We start from the raw sequence: 16003 nt of genomic DNA on the forward strand, positions 1-16003 counted from the left end.
AACTTTTCTATATGATTGTTTTTATAATCTTTACTTGGCATGTAAACCGTTATTCCCTTCAAACCAATTATGTATTTTCCTTAAATTACAGGCAATTTGAAGTAACTTCAGGTAACCAGCTAATTGAATGTCAAGAGTGTCATAACTTATATCACCAGGTAAGAGCAATTTAATGAACTAGCCATTACCTTAAATTCTACTTTTCTCTAACAACTGTAATATTTCACACTTGTTATATGTCTCAATACCATACAAAATATTTGCAGGTGGCTGAATTGGCTTTTTGACCAAGGTTGTAAGATATTTTGTTATATCTCATCACTAACTTAGCATATATTACTGTTAAAGAGTTGATTTTTCTATCAGCCTTTATCATATAGTGCTATATTTCTTATGTGTTGATCAGTATGACATTTTTATTTATTCAGTAATTTTTTTTACTGCAACACAAGGCTGCATTTTTTGAAGAGAAAGAAAAAAAAAATCGAAATGGAATTTGAAATCGAACCAAATTCGTCGACTGGCACCCATGCCAACCTCACTTCACTGGACACTAAACTCTGCTTGCAAAGACCTGTTGGGGCAAGTGAAATCGAAATCGAACCAAATTTGATGACTGGCACCCATGCCAGTGGAGCGCTCACAGCTCCATCCAAGCAGGATCACTGCCAGAGCAGCTGTCTGGCACGTAAAGTGCACCATTTCAGCATGATCCTGTCAGCCTTTCCTCACTGGCATGTGAACAAAACATTCGAGTGAGGTCGTTGCCAGTGCTGCTGGACTGACTCCTGTGCAGGTGGCACGTAAAAGACACCATTTTCAAGCGTGGCCGTTACCAGTACCACCAGACTGGCACTTTAAAAGCACCCACTACACTCTCAGAGTGGTTGGCATATAGGAAGGGCATCCAGCTGTAGAAACTATGCCAGATGAGATTGGACCCTGGCACAGCCATATGGTTTGCAAGTAGTCCTCAGTCAAATCGTCCAACCCATGCTAGCATGGAAAGCGGACGTTAAACGATGATAATGATGATGAAAGACAATCATCAATTTGACTGACTCCACTATATTATCAACATATACTTTATTTCATTGTATTAGAAGTTTGTAAGAACTTTAAATAATTATAATTTACTATATATTCTTGCTCATAAGATGCTGCAGGTGATAAGTTACACCATATAATTAGCAAAGTATATTTTCTCAAAAAAAAAAAGAGAAGAATTTTTTACAATTTATGATCATATACCAAAGATTTATTTTGTTGAAGTATTTTCAAATTTAGAACAAAATAGTTGTGCATTAACTACTGAACATGATTGCTAAAAATTGTCCACAATGATTTTCAACATTCCAACATTCCATTCAAGAAAGCCACAAATAGCCGAAAACTTTGTGTTTAATTTATTGTTTATTAAATATGACCAACATATCAATCACTACTGTCAGCTACATCATCATCACTGTTATTTGATGTTTCTGCAACATTGCCAACTTCAAAGAGAAGGTCATCTTTGGTACCATTCATTCATTGCATTACTGATTCCACATTTTTTTAAATGCCATAGCTGCTATTTTCACTGTCGTAGCTGTTCATGATGACTTGCAATTTATATGCCTTTCAGTAGTAGGTCATTTCTGTTATCCTTTTGGAGTTTACTAAATTTCCATGAATCATTTCCTTGTTCCCCGTTTCGTTCATAAAACATTTTCATGACTTTTTAGCTGATGTATCCAGCAGTTATGACTGCAATGTGAAGCTAATAAGTATAACTGCTTGTTTAGTTTTAATTACTTCAAAGTTTTAATTTGTTGCTCCAGTTTTGTAGGTTTGACTCCCCCCCCCATACATCTTTCTTATTTCTTTATTGCCCACAAGGGGCTAAACACAGAGGGGACAAACAAGGACAGACAAAGGGATTAAGTGCATAACTGGTACTTTATTTATGAACCCCGAAAGGATGAAAGGCAAAGTCGACCTCGGCGGAATTTGAACACAGAGCGTAACGGCAGACGAAATACTGCTAAGCATTTCACCCAGCGTGCTAACGTTTCTGCCAGCTCGCTGCCATAAATCGTTCTGGTAATGGTAGTTTCTTCAAATGACACTTGGATGTTGTAACCATACTTTCCTTACCTAGTTTCACACCACTTTTGTCCATTCGCTTTTCTGATAAATGTAGGCAAGAAAACTACATGGGATAATTGCCTTCACCATTGTTTTTCATTTAAAGATAAGTAAAGCCAGGAGTTATGTACCATCTATACAATAGGCTATAACAGCAGCATAGTAATGTTTTTCATGCACAGTTGCTTTTAAAGTCACTAGCTTTGATACTTTTGTTTGATTAAACATTGAATTTTAACAGCATTTCTTCATCATCATCATCATCATCATCAACATTTAATGTCTGTTGTTCATGCTGGCATGAGTTGGATGACTTGACCAGGGCTGGCAAGCTGGAAGGCTGTACCAGACTCTAGTCTGATTTGGCATAGTTTCTGCAGCTGTATGCCCTTCCTTATACCAACCAATCCGAGAGTGTAATGGGTGCTTTTACATGCCACTGGCATGGGTGCCATTTGTGTGACACCAATATCTGCCATGTCTACGATTTCACTTGTCTTGATGGGTCTTCTCAAGCATAGCATAATGCCAAAGGTCATGGTCATTTGTCATTGCCTCTGTGAGACCCAATACTCAAAAGGTGCTTTTCATGTACTGCTGGCATCAGCTACCTTGCATCTGTGAAGCTCAATGCTCTTTCTCTAGCTTAAAAAAACGATAAACGTTGCCCTTTTCAAGCCTAGCCAAGCTCATGGGCCCAGTTTCTGTGGTGTATGTGTTCCTCCCAGCCAGTCCATCACAGCTGCACCCTTTTTAAAGCCTAGCCAGACTCATGGGCTTAGTTTCCCAGTTTCTATGGCGTATATGTTCCCCAGCTGGACGGGACGCTAGTCCATCGCAGCATTACTCATTTTTGCCAGCTGAGTGGACTGGAGCAACGTGAAATGAAGTGTTTTGCTCAAGAACACAACGCATCGCCCAGTCCAGGAATCGAAACCACAACCTTACGATCATGGTGCTAAGCCACACACCTCCACCTTTCTCTAGCTTACTGGGGTTCGTATGAATTTTGAAAATCTATATGAAATAAATTGCTTATACTTCTACAATACACAAGATATTTTAATAATTTTTTTTACACAATTCCTAATATCTAATTATAGGAGTTTTTAAACATAGAATGGCTTGGAGGTCCCACCTGAGTAAAATAGGAATCAAAGGGGTCCATAAGCAAAAAAAAAATGGTTGAGAATCGCTGCTCTAGCTCATAATTTATTTCCATCCAGGTACTGATAATATATTTGTGAAAATCCAGGATGTTTTTCCTTCATACTCTTCAGGCATTTTCTGTGCTATCTTAGCTTTTATCCTTATACTTAAGGTATGCATTTTTTTTTAATGGTAGCACCAAAATGAAATTCCTTCAACTCATCTTTTGGTGTAATTTGCTTTTTTATAGTCTATTTGTCTTCATTTTTTGAATGGCTTCAATCATTGTGCCATGTTGGGGAAAAGCATTTTAGCCAACCATGTCTGCCCATAAAGGGACACAACTGAATACATAGATAACCTATTTCTTTACTACTCACAAGGGGACAAACAAGGACAGACAAATGGATTAAGTCGATTATATCAACCCCAATGCGTAACTGGTACTTATTTAATCAACCCTGAAAGGATGAAAGGCAAAGTCCACCTCGGCGGAATTTGAACTCAGAACGTAGCGGCAGACGAAATACGGCTACGCATTTCACCCGGCGTGCTAACGATTCTGCCAATAACTATAAACGTAGGCATGAAGACAGACATATAACACAAGAGGCTTCTGCACATTTCAAATTCCACTTACAAAGTATTGATTACCCCAAAAGACGCAGTTCAAAGTATCATGCTTTGGGATTAGACACTGAACCAGACTTCTTAAACTACACAACTATGCACCTCATACAGGTATTAAATTGATTTAGAAGTCCTTATTGGAGTGTGGGACCATTTATATTTAGTTGGCAGATGGAAATTCTTTGTCTCATTTCCTCTATCATACAAGTACCATATAATAACATGTACAAACTATTACACTGTATCCAACAATTAAAGAGGAAATAATGCAATCCGGCTGCTGCTGGGGAATGGGCTAGTTGGCAGCAGCAGCAGCAGAATTGTTAGCATGCCAGTCAAAATGCTTTGCAGTATTTTGTCTGTCTTTACACTTTGAGTTCAAATTCCGATGAGGTCGACTTTGCCTTTCATACTTTTAGGGTTGCTAAAATGAGTACCAGTTATGCACTGGGGTTGATGTAATTGACTAGCCCCTCCCCTGCAATTTCAGGCCTTGTACCTATAGTAGAAAGCGTTATTATTATTAAATTTTTTTCAACCTTTTCTTTATATTTTCCAGGCATGACTATTAATAAAAACAGTTGTAATAGTTAGTGATCTGTCACCATTCATGACAACTGCAGTATTTAATCTTCATGCTTGTTTTTTAAGTAGCTTTATCCATCTTAAGCCTTGCTGTATACTTATGTCTTTTCTAATGTTATTTATCTATTTTTGTGTGCTTTATTTCATGTTTAATTGTTCTTTTTACTTTTTATTTATTTATATAGGAATGCCACAAACCACCCGTTATAGGACAGGATGTAAATGACCCAAGGTTTGTGTGGTATTGTACAAGATGTGTAAAAAGTCTAGAAAAAATGGTGAGTTAATTTATTATGTGGGGGAAAGAAAACTCGGAGAATATGTTTAAAGAAAACTTTTGGTCTTCAAAGACCAAAAGTTTTCTTTAAACATATTTTTGTTTTTATTTTGTAAATTAAAAAAAGAAGATTTTTTTACTATATGTTGTTTTCCTTCAATGGCTTTGCCAGAAGAGGAATGGTATTACCTATGGCCCTTTTTAGGACCTCTATGAATGGTGGGAGAGGGGGAAAATTTTTTCACAGATCAGCAGCTTGGCCTGGATGCTTGCAGCAGGGCAGTGTATTAAGTACCGTAAATCCTCGAGTATAGTCCACTCTTGAGTATAATACGCAGGGGATTTTTTGGGGGCTGTACCTCTGAAAAACCTAAACTTTGTGTATAATACGCACCCCTTCTCTAACTTAAGTCAAGGAGGTCTATATAATGTCCTTGGTTTGTAAAAATGTATACGGTAATGTCCTTTATTATTATTATTGTATATATAACATAATGCAAATGTGTAGCTTTTTTGTGCATTTTGTTTGCAGAAAATAAAGAAGTAACACTAATAACGTTTAATAAATGTTGCTTACTGCATGTTATGGTTGATTCTTTTATGGCTTCATTGCTTTCAGGCTTAGCTTAAGGTATTTTCACGCCCAACATCACAAAATGCATCTGAATAAACATAGCCAGACAGCAAATAGAGACTCGGACATTGCTTAGAAAATAATTTTCATTTTTAACCTCGTATATAGTAAGCATTAGGGATTTTGACCTTTAAATTTTGGGAAAAAAATGCGGACTATACTCGAGGATTTACGGTATACCACTCAGCAGCAGAAACAGTACTTCTTATATACTTCCTCACAAACTCTATGCACCAAAATTTCTTGCAGATGGCTTTGAGTGACTCTAACCCCAGGTCAGCAATTCTTGCATAAACCTCTGCTTTAAGGCATTCTAACCATGATCAACTCATTTACCTCTGGTTTTATATTATTTGCTGTGTACTTTCTTTTTTAAGATGGTGAATTGTGATAGGGGACGAGATTTAGCTGTTGTTGTTGTTGTTTGAGCTGATGTTGTTGTTTAGACTTTGATCAGTCTCAGTTGAGTAACCTATGGCCAAAGCAGTCCAGCCATGACCAAGCAACCAATTATCTTTTTCCCAGACATAGTGTGTCTGTCACTACAATAGCACCTCGACCTCCTAATTTTTTAGATGATGAGGTATGATTTGAAGAAGTTTTGGCTGTTATTTCTAGTTGATTGGGTGACCATGTAGAGTATCACTCATGAGTTTGCCTTATTCAGAAGGACATTTGAATGACTGTTGCAAAATATGAGTTTGTGGACTGTGAATAACATTTCCCAAGCTGAAGTTAACCTAGAGGGTCTCATGACATTTCTCTTTTTTGCCTCATCCTTTACTTCCCCCTCACCAACCCAACTGCTCTCCTTTATTCATTCCACACCATGTCTTTTTGATCTACTTCCTCTATTTTCTTCTACATTCATTTCCGTCGCACCTCTCACCCAGTCATTAACATCTTTCCTTATCACATGACCCAGCTACCTCATCCTATATTTTACCAGAACATTCATAATTGCCTCTATTCTTACCATCTTCTGCAAGTCATTGTCTACCTTTTTTCTCAGTATTATTTTGCTTATTCACTGAAGTATTTTTATTTCCATTCTTTCCAGCTCTTTCTGCTATTCCACATACCCATATCTTATTCCCATGAATTATAGCACTTCACACATACCGTACACAACTTTCCCTTCAATTTCAGCAATGTTTCCATCCTCATTAGTATGTCACTCAGCCACAGTTACCTTCTCCATGCAACACATCTTCTAACCCATAAAATACTTTCACACCACCCACCTACAGCTTCCTCTATATCAGTGCTTTTCAACATTTTTGCTGGAGCGGAACCCCAAGGAAACATTCCACTGGCTCGAGAAAGCCCTGTGCAATAATTTAATAGTCTTATGCACACATATCTGCACAGGAGAATTAAAAATTACTGCCGAATTTAGCAGTTTTGTCACTTCTTGCAGAACCCCTGGACTGTACTAATGGAACCCTAAGGTTCCGCGGAACCCTGGTTGAAAACCACTGCTCTATATACATCTTACACTTAAACGTAGCTTTCACAATACTAAATTTTTGATGAACCCATCTAACATATTTTGCATGTTTGTTTAATAGTCTGAGATTTGACATCAGGATTTCTTTCCAGATGATTTTTAACCCTTTAGTGTTCAGATTACTCTGTTAAATGTAATACTTTTTTTACTCAAATTATTTTGAATTAATCATACATTATCTTACAGCTTTGAAGTTTCCATGGTGTGATAGTTAGAATGTCAATGTAGGTTAGGTGTTAGAGGCTAGCTATCGCCAGTTTGAATATAAACATGTAGAATATCTGGGCTGGATATGGCTGGTTTAAGCACCAAAGGGTTAGTCTTAATCTGTCACATATATTTTTCACTATCAACACCTTTTATTCACTCCATAGCAGATGTTGTACATTTTGAATACACATCAGTATCTCCAAAGCCACATCCTGTGCTTGCCCATTATAGTTGAAACCTTTTGTAACTGTCTGGTCTCTCAGTTCCCTTACGCTCCCTGCCTTTGAAAAATATTTCTTTTATTGTTTTACAGGCATTTTTCATGATTATGTACGTGTGAGAGTTTGCTTGTTAGGGCAATTGCATGTACGGCTAAATACTGTTCCTAATGCTAATCTATCAATCATAAAGGAGAAATGAAACCTGTCTTTATTCAGGTCAGCACTGATCCAACAGGGTCATGACCATAGATATTCTAGCCATGACCAACCCAATTTTTATTCAAATATTGTGTACTTTGGACTACATTTTTCAATATATCATCATCATTTAACGTCCGCTTTCCATGCTAGCATGGGTTGGACGATTTTGACTGAGGGCTGGCGAACCAGATGGCTGTACCAGGCTGCAATCTTGATTTGGCAGAGTTTCTACAGCTTGATGCCCTTCCTAACGCCAACCACTCCAAGAGTGTAGTGGGTGCTTTTTACATGCCACTGGCACGGGGGCCAGTCAGGTGGTATTGGCAATGACCTCACTCGAATCCTTTTACACATGCCACCGGTACAGGTGCCAGTAAGGCGACATTGGTAACGATCAAGCTCGAATGGTGCCGAAGCCTGTTGGCTGTTGTGGCAATGATCATGCTCGAATGGTGCTCTTGGCACCCTACTAGCACAGGCACAAGTGCCAGTAAGGCAACGCTGGTAACGATCACGCTCAAATGGTGCCCTTTAAGTGCCACTGGCATGCCATTTTTAATTGATCAAATGACCATGCAAAGGCTGCTTTTATTAGCTTGAGATTTGGTAGCTATTTCTGCCTAGCTGACCACTCACTGCGTAGGGCTCTCTCCTTGACTTTCCCTTTTAACTATATTGTACAAATGGTTACTTTCAATTCACTTATAAAAAACAAGTGGCTGAAGACATTTCATGTTGCATCTAGTTAGAGCAGTGGTTCACAAACAGCACCCTGTAAAGGCTATTTAGATGCTCTCTTTACTCTTTACTTGTTTCAGTCATTTGACTGCGACCATGCTGGAGCACCGCCTTTAGTCGAGCAAATCGACCCCCAGGACTTATTCTTTGTAAGCCTAGTACTTATTCTATCGGTCTCTTTTGCCGAACTTGAACATTTGTGGCATCTACAATGGGAACAATATGTGACAATACAGATAAAATTAGGTCAAATGTTCCAGCAGCTTCATTGTTAAACACTCCAACATAATTTTTTTTCCTAAAAGTATCTGAAGTGATACTTAAAACAGAACATCTTCTAAGTGTGTGTATTGACAATCAGATTGGGCATAACATATTAATAAATATTATGGTTATTTAAGCAAAAGCTAAACCTTTGTATTGCCAGTTGCAAACTATTTCTTCCTAGTAAAGTCTGGTTTAAAAGGTTTAAGAAGTGCTTCTATAATGCACAGCATTAAAATGACCAGTGAAGTGCTGATATTGAGGCTGATAATAATTAACTTGAAATACTGAAAATTATTGTTGAAGGAGGTTATACACCAGAAATGCACAAATTGATAAAATTAGGATTTTCTAGAAGTACATGCGTGATCGTTGCCAGAGCGGCTAACTGGCTTCCGTGCTGGTGGCACATAAAAAGCACCATTCGAGCGTGATCGTTACCAGTGTCACCTTACTGGCACTTGTGCCGGTGGCATGTGAAAAAACATAAGAGTGAGGTTGTTGCCAGTGCTGCTGGACTGGCTCCTGTGCAGTTGGCACGTAAAAAAACACTATTTGAGCGTGGCCATTGCCAGTATTGCCTGACTGGCCCTTGTGCCGGTGGCACGTAAAAGCACCCACTACACTCTCAGAGTGGTTGGCGTTAGGAAGGGCATCCTGGTGCAGCCATCTGGTTCGCCAGTCCTCAGACAAATCGTCCGACCTATGCTAGCATGGAAATCGGACATTAAACAATGTTGATGATGATGATGACATGCCTACTAGGACATTCATTTCTGATGAAGAAAACGCAACACCAGGTTTTAAAACATTCAAAATTGTCTGACACATTTTGTGGTAGGAAATACCACTTGGAGAAGTGAAATTAAAGCCCGCTTCTTGTGTGTCACTCCCAAAATCCAATAGCTTTCAAGAGTTATGTGAAGTTTACTCAACCTGGGATTTGGCCTTCAAATCATTTGGCTTGGATGACTACAAGCGTGTTCCAAAACTGTTTGGCAATTGTTTTATTTTTCTCTGCTGTAAAAAAATAAAAAAAGGTACAGTGCTCCTTTTAGACAATGCACCAAGCCACCCAGTGAACTTCAATAATCTTTCTGATAATGTGAGAGTGGAAATATATCCTTTAAAATACTCCAAAGAATGGATCTAGGTTTGATAGCAAACTTGAAAGACAAACTTTGCAGTAATTCCTAAAAGCAATTTATAGGGAGAATAAATGTACAGTTAGAGACTTTTAGAAAAAGCTGAACATGATACAGTGTATCACACAGTTGAATGATGGGATAAAATGAAACCCTCATTTGTGAATGGTATTTGGCAAAACATATCGGCACCAGATTGGATCCATGACTCAACAGAAATTCTATATCACGTTCAGCAAAATATCATGACACTAGCAAAGGAAATAATATTTGAGGAAATCATAAAGAGTCAAAATGAGCTCATTTTATATAATGAACAATATACAAAGAGATGCTGTGTTGACAAGTTCAAACAACTTTGAATAAGTGTTTCACTCCTGCAGCATACACTGATGATGATGATGATCTACTTAACTTTTTTTCCAATAACTCTCATTGTGCTGAATATGTACTGTATTACTGTATTGTTAATTGTTATTTATTTCCTAGTATATGTCTCTTTAAAATTTTTTTTTATTGTCTGAAACTAGTCTAGTCCAGTGATCCTAGAATTACTCATCTGGTGGTTATCTCCCTTGTCAGTGTATATATCTTGTGCGCTTCATAGAGCATTAAGAGTTTTTAATTCTTATTTCTTACAATACAGGTGCTTCAGCACCCTCAATCACAATTAGTGACGATAATATATAGATAATTATATCATCATCATCATCATCATTTAACGTTCGTTGTCCATGCTGGCATGAGTTGGATGGTCGGATGGTTTTACTGAGCAGGCACACTGGACGGCTGCACCAGACTCCAGTCTGATCTGGCATGGTTTTCTATGGCTGGATGTCCATCCTAACACCAACCACTCTGAGAGTGTAATGGGTGCTTTTACATGCTACCGGCATGAGTGACACTGGGGTGCATTTATGTGCCAATTTGCGTGACATTGTTATCTGCCATGACTGCAGTTTTGCTTGGTTTGATGGGTATTCTTCTCAAGTATGACATAATGCCAAAAGTCTTGGTCATTGCCTCCGTGGGGCCCAACACTTGAAAAGAACTCAGCCACTTTGTTTTCGTGAGGCCTGACGTTTGAAAGGAACTCAGCCACTTTGCCTCTGCCAGGCCCAACGCTCCAAAGGAACTCAGCCATTTTGCACAACATTCAAAGGATGTACTTTATGTGCCACCAGCACAGGTGCACATGGTTTGACAGGTCCTCTCAAGTACAGCACATCGCCAAAGGTCTCAGTTACCAGTCATTGCCTTTGTGAGGCTCAGAGTTTGAAGATCATGCTTCACCACCTCATCCCATATCTTCCTGGGTCTACCTCTACCACAGGTTCCCTCTACAGTTAAATATCAGCACTTCTTTACACAGCTGTCCTCGTCCATAGGCGCCACATGACCATACTAGCTCAGTCGTCTCCCTTGCACATCACATTTGATTCCTCTTATGCCTAACTTTTCTCTCAAGATGCTTACACTCTATCAAACATGCATACTAACATGACACATCCACATATATATTTATATATTGTATTTATATATATATTTAGAATTGGTGTTTTTATACTATAATTTCTCTTTACATTTCAGGCCACTAAACCTCCAAAGCCTATCAAGTCTTCTTCACTCACAAACACAATGGAAAGCAGTAAGAGTTTTGTAATGGCATCAAGTAGCAGTAAATCCAGTAAAACTGACTCAGCAGACACTGTCCTTCCATTTCGTCGTGTTGAATCAAAAGTAAGATGATTTTGCCAAATTTTACTCACTAATTTTTTTTTTTTTTGTGACCCACTTTAAACTTTTAGGGTTCAGTTCAGATTATTCTGTTAAAGGTAATACTTATTTATTCATATTGTTTCGAATTAATCATGCACTCTCTTGTAGGTTCAAGATTCTGATGACATACTTTATTTTATGATAGGTATGAGGGGCCAGATTGGCCAGTTTGAACACAAAGCAGGTAGAATATTTTGGCTAGATATGACCAGTTTAAATGCTAAAGGGTTGAAACTTGAAGGTTTCTATTTGTCTTAACTTCATGTCATCATCATCATCATTTAATGTCCGCTTTCCATGCTAGCATGGGTTGGATGATTTGACTGAGGACTGGCGAACCAGATGGCTGCACCAGGCTCCAATCTGATCTGGCAGAGTTTCTACAGCTGGATGCCCTTCCTAATGCCAACCACTCTGAGAGTGTAGTGGGTGCTTTTACGTGCTTTACGAGGGCCAGTTAGGCAGTACTGGCAGCAGCCACACTCAAATTGTGTTTTTTACACAGGAGCCAGTCCAGCGGCACTGGCAATGACCTCGCTTGAATGTATTTCCACATGCCACCGGCACAAGTGCCAGTAGGGCGATGCTAGTAACGATCATGCTTGAATGGTGCGTCCACTGATTTCTTCATACTTCTTTCTTTTGAACTTTGGTTGAGGATTTGGTTTGGTGTCACATATACTTTTCTTAACACTATAACAGTTCATTTAGCAAGATACAGCCAGCCTATTTCTCCTGTGTATTTTATGTAATTTAAATTACCTCTTTTAAAAGTGAAGCTATTACACTTACTGTTTGGGTGTTACTAAAATTTGGATTTATTTTTAGTCAAGTTAGTTCTTGGACAATACAACTTTACAAAAGGAAAATACAAGTTTCTGTAATCAAGACTTGTAACAAATATCACTCAAACTATTCTTGACTATTTTTATTATAGAACAAGTAGATATATTTTTGATGCATTTTTTTCTGCCCTTAAAAGGATTTTATCCTGCATATACATTGTTCAGTATTTATGCGTTGGAAATATATCTTTCTACTTATTCTACTATACATTTCAATGCTTCAAAAACAAATTTATATTTGTTTACATATGATGCAATCTATTTTTACTATCTTTTATCATTTACTTGTTTCAGTCATTGGACTGTGGCCATACTGGAGCACCATCTTGTAGGGTTTTAGTCGAACAAATGGACTCCAGTACTTATTTTGCCTTAAGCCTGGTACCTATTCTGTTGGTCTTTTTTATCAAACCAATAAGTTTCAAGGACAAAAATAAACTAACACTGGTTATCAGGTAGTGCTATGGGACAAACAAATACACAGACACCCCCACACACATATATTGGGTCGTCCCATAAATGATGCAGTTTTTTTTATACTTCTTTTTATTTTTCAAAATTAAAGTGAAGTTCCTTTTTAATCTAAAATATACTCTCCTTAATTTTCTACAATGCTCTTCCATCTATCTGGTAGACTTGCAAGGCCCCTCTTTCAAAATTCACTTGTCTGTGATGAAATATATTCCTCCAGTACTGTTTGGACCTTGTCTACAGAATTCATATTTTTACCATCCAAATGATTTTGAAGACTGCAGAATAAATTATAATCAGATGGGGCAATGCCTGATGAATATGGTGGGTGGTGCATCGTTACCCATTCAGGTTGCTCCAGTCTTTGGAATATCATCCTCACTGTATGTGGCCAAGCATTATCCTGGTGGAAGAACACCTTCCATCTTGAAACCAAAGATGGTCGTTTTCCTTCTAGTGTTGACGTATGTTGCTCAAGCTGCTTGCAGTAGATCTCTCGCGTTATTGTTTGGTTTGGGTTTAAAAGTATAAAGTGGACTAAACCTTTCATATTCCACCAAACAGATAACAACACCTTACATGGATGAAGACCTTTTTTAGCCTGGGGTACCAGTGTTCCTCCTTTCCCTACCCACTGTCTTCAGCGCTCAATATTTTTATAGAGAACCCATTTCTCATCACCAGTTACTATTTGGTCTGAAAAAGGTTCATTTGTGAGATGTGACAGCAAAGAAGAACACACATTCACTCTCTGCATGTGATTTGACTCAGAAAGTTTGTGAGGAACTCATTGACCCAACTTACTGACTTTCTGATGACACACAGGTCTCAATGAATGGTTGAATGACCAAATCCAAGCTTCTCTGCTAGTCCCTCAACAGTTGTGATGGGATTTTGTTCCACCAGGGTTTGCAGGACGTCCTTGTTGAGTTCTACAGATCTTCCAGGACAAAATTCGTCATCTAGGCTGTAGTTTCCAGCTCAGAATTTCTGGAACCACCGTTGATACTGGGTTATGCTTATTGTCTGATCCCCACATACTGCATTAATATTCGTCGCACTTTCCGTTGCGTTGTTACCTTTATTGAACTCTTGAAGCAAAATATGCCAAATATGCTCCTTTGTCACTTCCATTATAGCTTTGAAAAAAGTACCTGTTAAAATTGAATGCACTCTTCAAAACTTACACTAAGATTAAGACGGTAAAATTATTACCTACTTTTATAGCAAGTTGATGCAGGTAGTTTATCCCATCCCCCTCTGAATTTTAGATCATGCTATTGAAAAAACTGCATTATTTATGTGATGGCCCGATACATGGATACATGTCAGGCTTCTTTCAGTTTCCGTCTATCATATCCATTCACAAGACTTTAGTTGGCTGGGGCTATAGTTGAAGACACCAGCCCAAGGTGCCACACAATGGGACTGAACCTGGAACCATGTGGTTGGAAAACAAGCTTCTTACCATACAGCCATACCTGCACCTATTACCAATAAAAATGAAGTAGTAAAGTGTGATTGACAGAAAAGATTTCCAAGAATCATTAGAACATTATTTTTTTAATTAATAATTTTCATCTTTGGTTTTCTCACTTCAGGTATCATCCAGCAGCATGGCAGCCAAGCCTATGAGTGGTCTGGTCAGTCTTGCAGCTAATTTGTCAGGAAAGACAACATCTGATGTACTGTTGTCAAAATCTTCACTGACCAAGTCCGAACAGACCAAACACAGTTCTGCCTCATCTTCATCGAAAGAATCAAAGCCCAGTAGTAACTCAGGATCAAAACTTGACCTTTCAGAGAAAAATCTATTTGCAGCTGCTCTAACCATGGCTGCTAAAGTCAGCACCAAAGGCTCCTCTAAAACTTCTAGTGGTATGCAAATGGCTAATGCTGATAAAAGATTACAACTGATGAAGAAGAAGGCTGCTGCTAAACTTCAAGAGAAACGATCACTTTTAAAATGATTTTTTTTTTTTTGCTTTATTAAAACATTTTTCTTCATAATTATTTGGTTGTTTCACTTTTGATTTACAATTCTGAATATTTATAGGTTCTTAAAACTGTTAGTTGACAACAATTAAGACTATGAGTTTAAAATAAACCTCCAGGTTGTTCAGATTCTACTATCGCATCACACAATTGTTTGGTAATGATATAGGCTACTGATTCCATGAGTGCACATCATTAGAAATAGCTTAGCTTGACTATGAATATTTACATAAAATATGAGCATCTAGAATGAATTTCAAACACATTATTATTTATGTGGTTGCAAATATACAGCTTATTGTCATCAAACCACAGTAATAAAAAAAAATTTGCTAGCTTTTCATCATATAATGTTAAAATAAACATTAGTTAAAAGTATTATGGTAATAATGTGAAGTGTCCTCAGTGCATGATCAATGGGAAAGTTAGGAATATATAAGTAGATTCATTTCTGTAGCCACAATTTTATTCTCCTTTCCCTCTCCCGTTTTTCCCCCTTTCCCCCTCTTTTTTTGGCTTCTTTCTTTCTCTCTGATTTCTAAAGACATTTTCTCTATATCTGTTATTCACTTGCTTTTTCTCTTATATCTGTTTCCTTATTTTTTGCTCATTTCACATGCATATACACATCCATGTCCACAGACATAGTTGCAGATAAGCATTTTGTTTTTAGAGAAAAGTAAATAATTTCATATTTTCTGTCTGTAAAATATTGATTGCTAAAATAGGCACAAGACAGAACAATTTGAAGGAGTGTGAAGTCATAAAATTTGACTTAAGTACTTGACAGGAACTTCATGCTATTGACCTAGAAAATTTTAAAGTATCCTTCACACTGATGGGATTTTAGATCAAATTGCAAAGAGTAAAAACTAAGCAAAGCATGTTTAGTGAATTACCTGGATCTTTTCGCTTTGACTGGCAGATTTTTAAAATAATATCTTTGTAACTAAACACTTTTAAACTTCGTATACTGGTAGAATGTGTTTATAAAACATCTTTTTCTCTTGGCTTTCTTCAGAAAATTCTGTAGTTTGTAAGATATTTGTTGTTTATTTTCTTGCATTTTGGCAATTTCAACCAATCAATGACGTCTATTGAGGTGAAAACGATTTCTGCCTTTCTTTATATAAAAATATAAGAAACTTTTTAAATACCTTACCAGCAATGGTCTGACTGAATATTTTATTCAGCCAGCTATGCTTCTCATTTTGTAAAA

At 37.6% G+C, this 16003-nt stretch overlaps 1 protein-coding gene across 3 annotated transcripts in view; it reads left to right on the forward strand.

The window, feature by feature from the left end:
- LOC115211847 (integrator complex subunit 12) overlaps positions 1-14802 on the forward strand; it is a 30046-nt gene extending 15244 nt beyond the window's left edge. For all 3 annotated transcript variants that reach the window (XM_036503293.1, XM_029780567.2, XM_029780568.1), the window contains exons 4-7: positions 92-158; positions 4680-4772; positions 11285-11434; positions 14391-14802. In XM_036503293.1, the coding sequence (XP_036359186.1) occupies positions 92-158; positions 4680-4772; positions 11285-11434; positions 14391-14759 (679 nt within the window). In that variant the 3' untranslated portion in view covers positions 14760-14802. The remainder of the gene's footprint in view (positions 1-91; positions 159-4679; positions 4773-11284; positions 11435-14390) is intronic.
- Positions 14803-16003: the final 1201 nt, after the last annotated feature.

Source organism: Octopus sinensis, linkage group LG5, assembly GCF_006345805.1.
Source record: "Octopus sinensis linkage group LG5, ASM634580v1, whole genome shotgun sequence".
Taxonomy (NCBI): domain Eukaryota; kingdom Metazoa; phylum Mollusca; class Cephalopoda; order Octopoda; family Octopodidae; genus Octopus; species Octopus sinensis.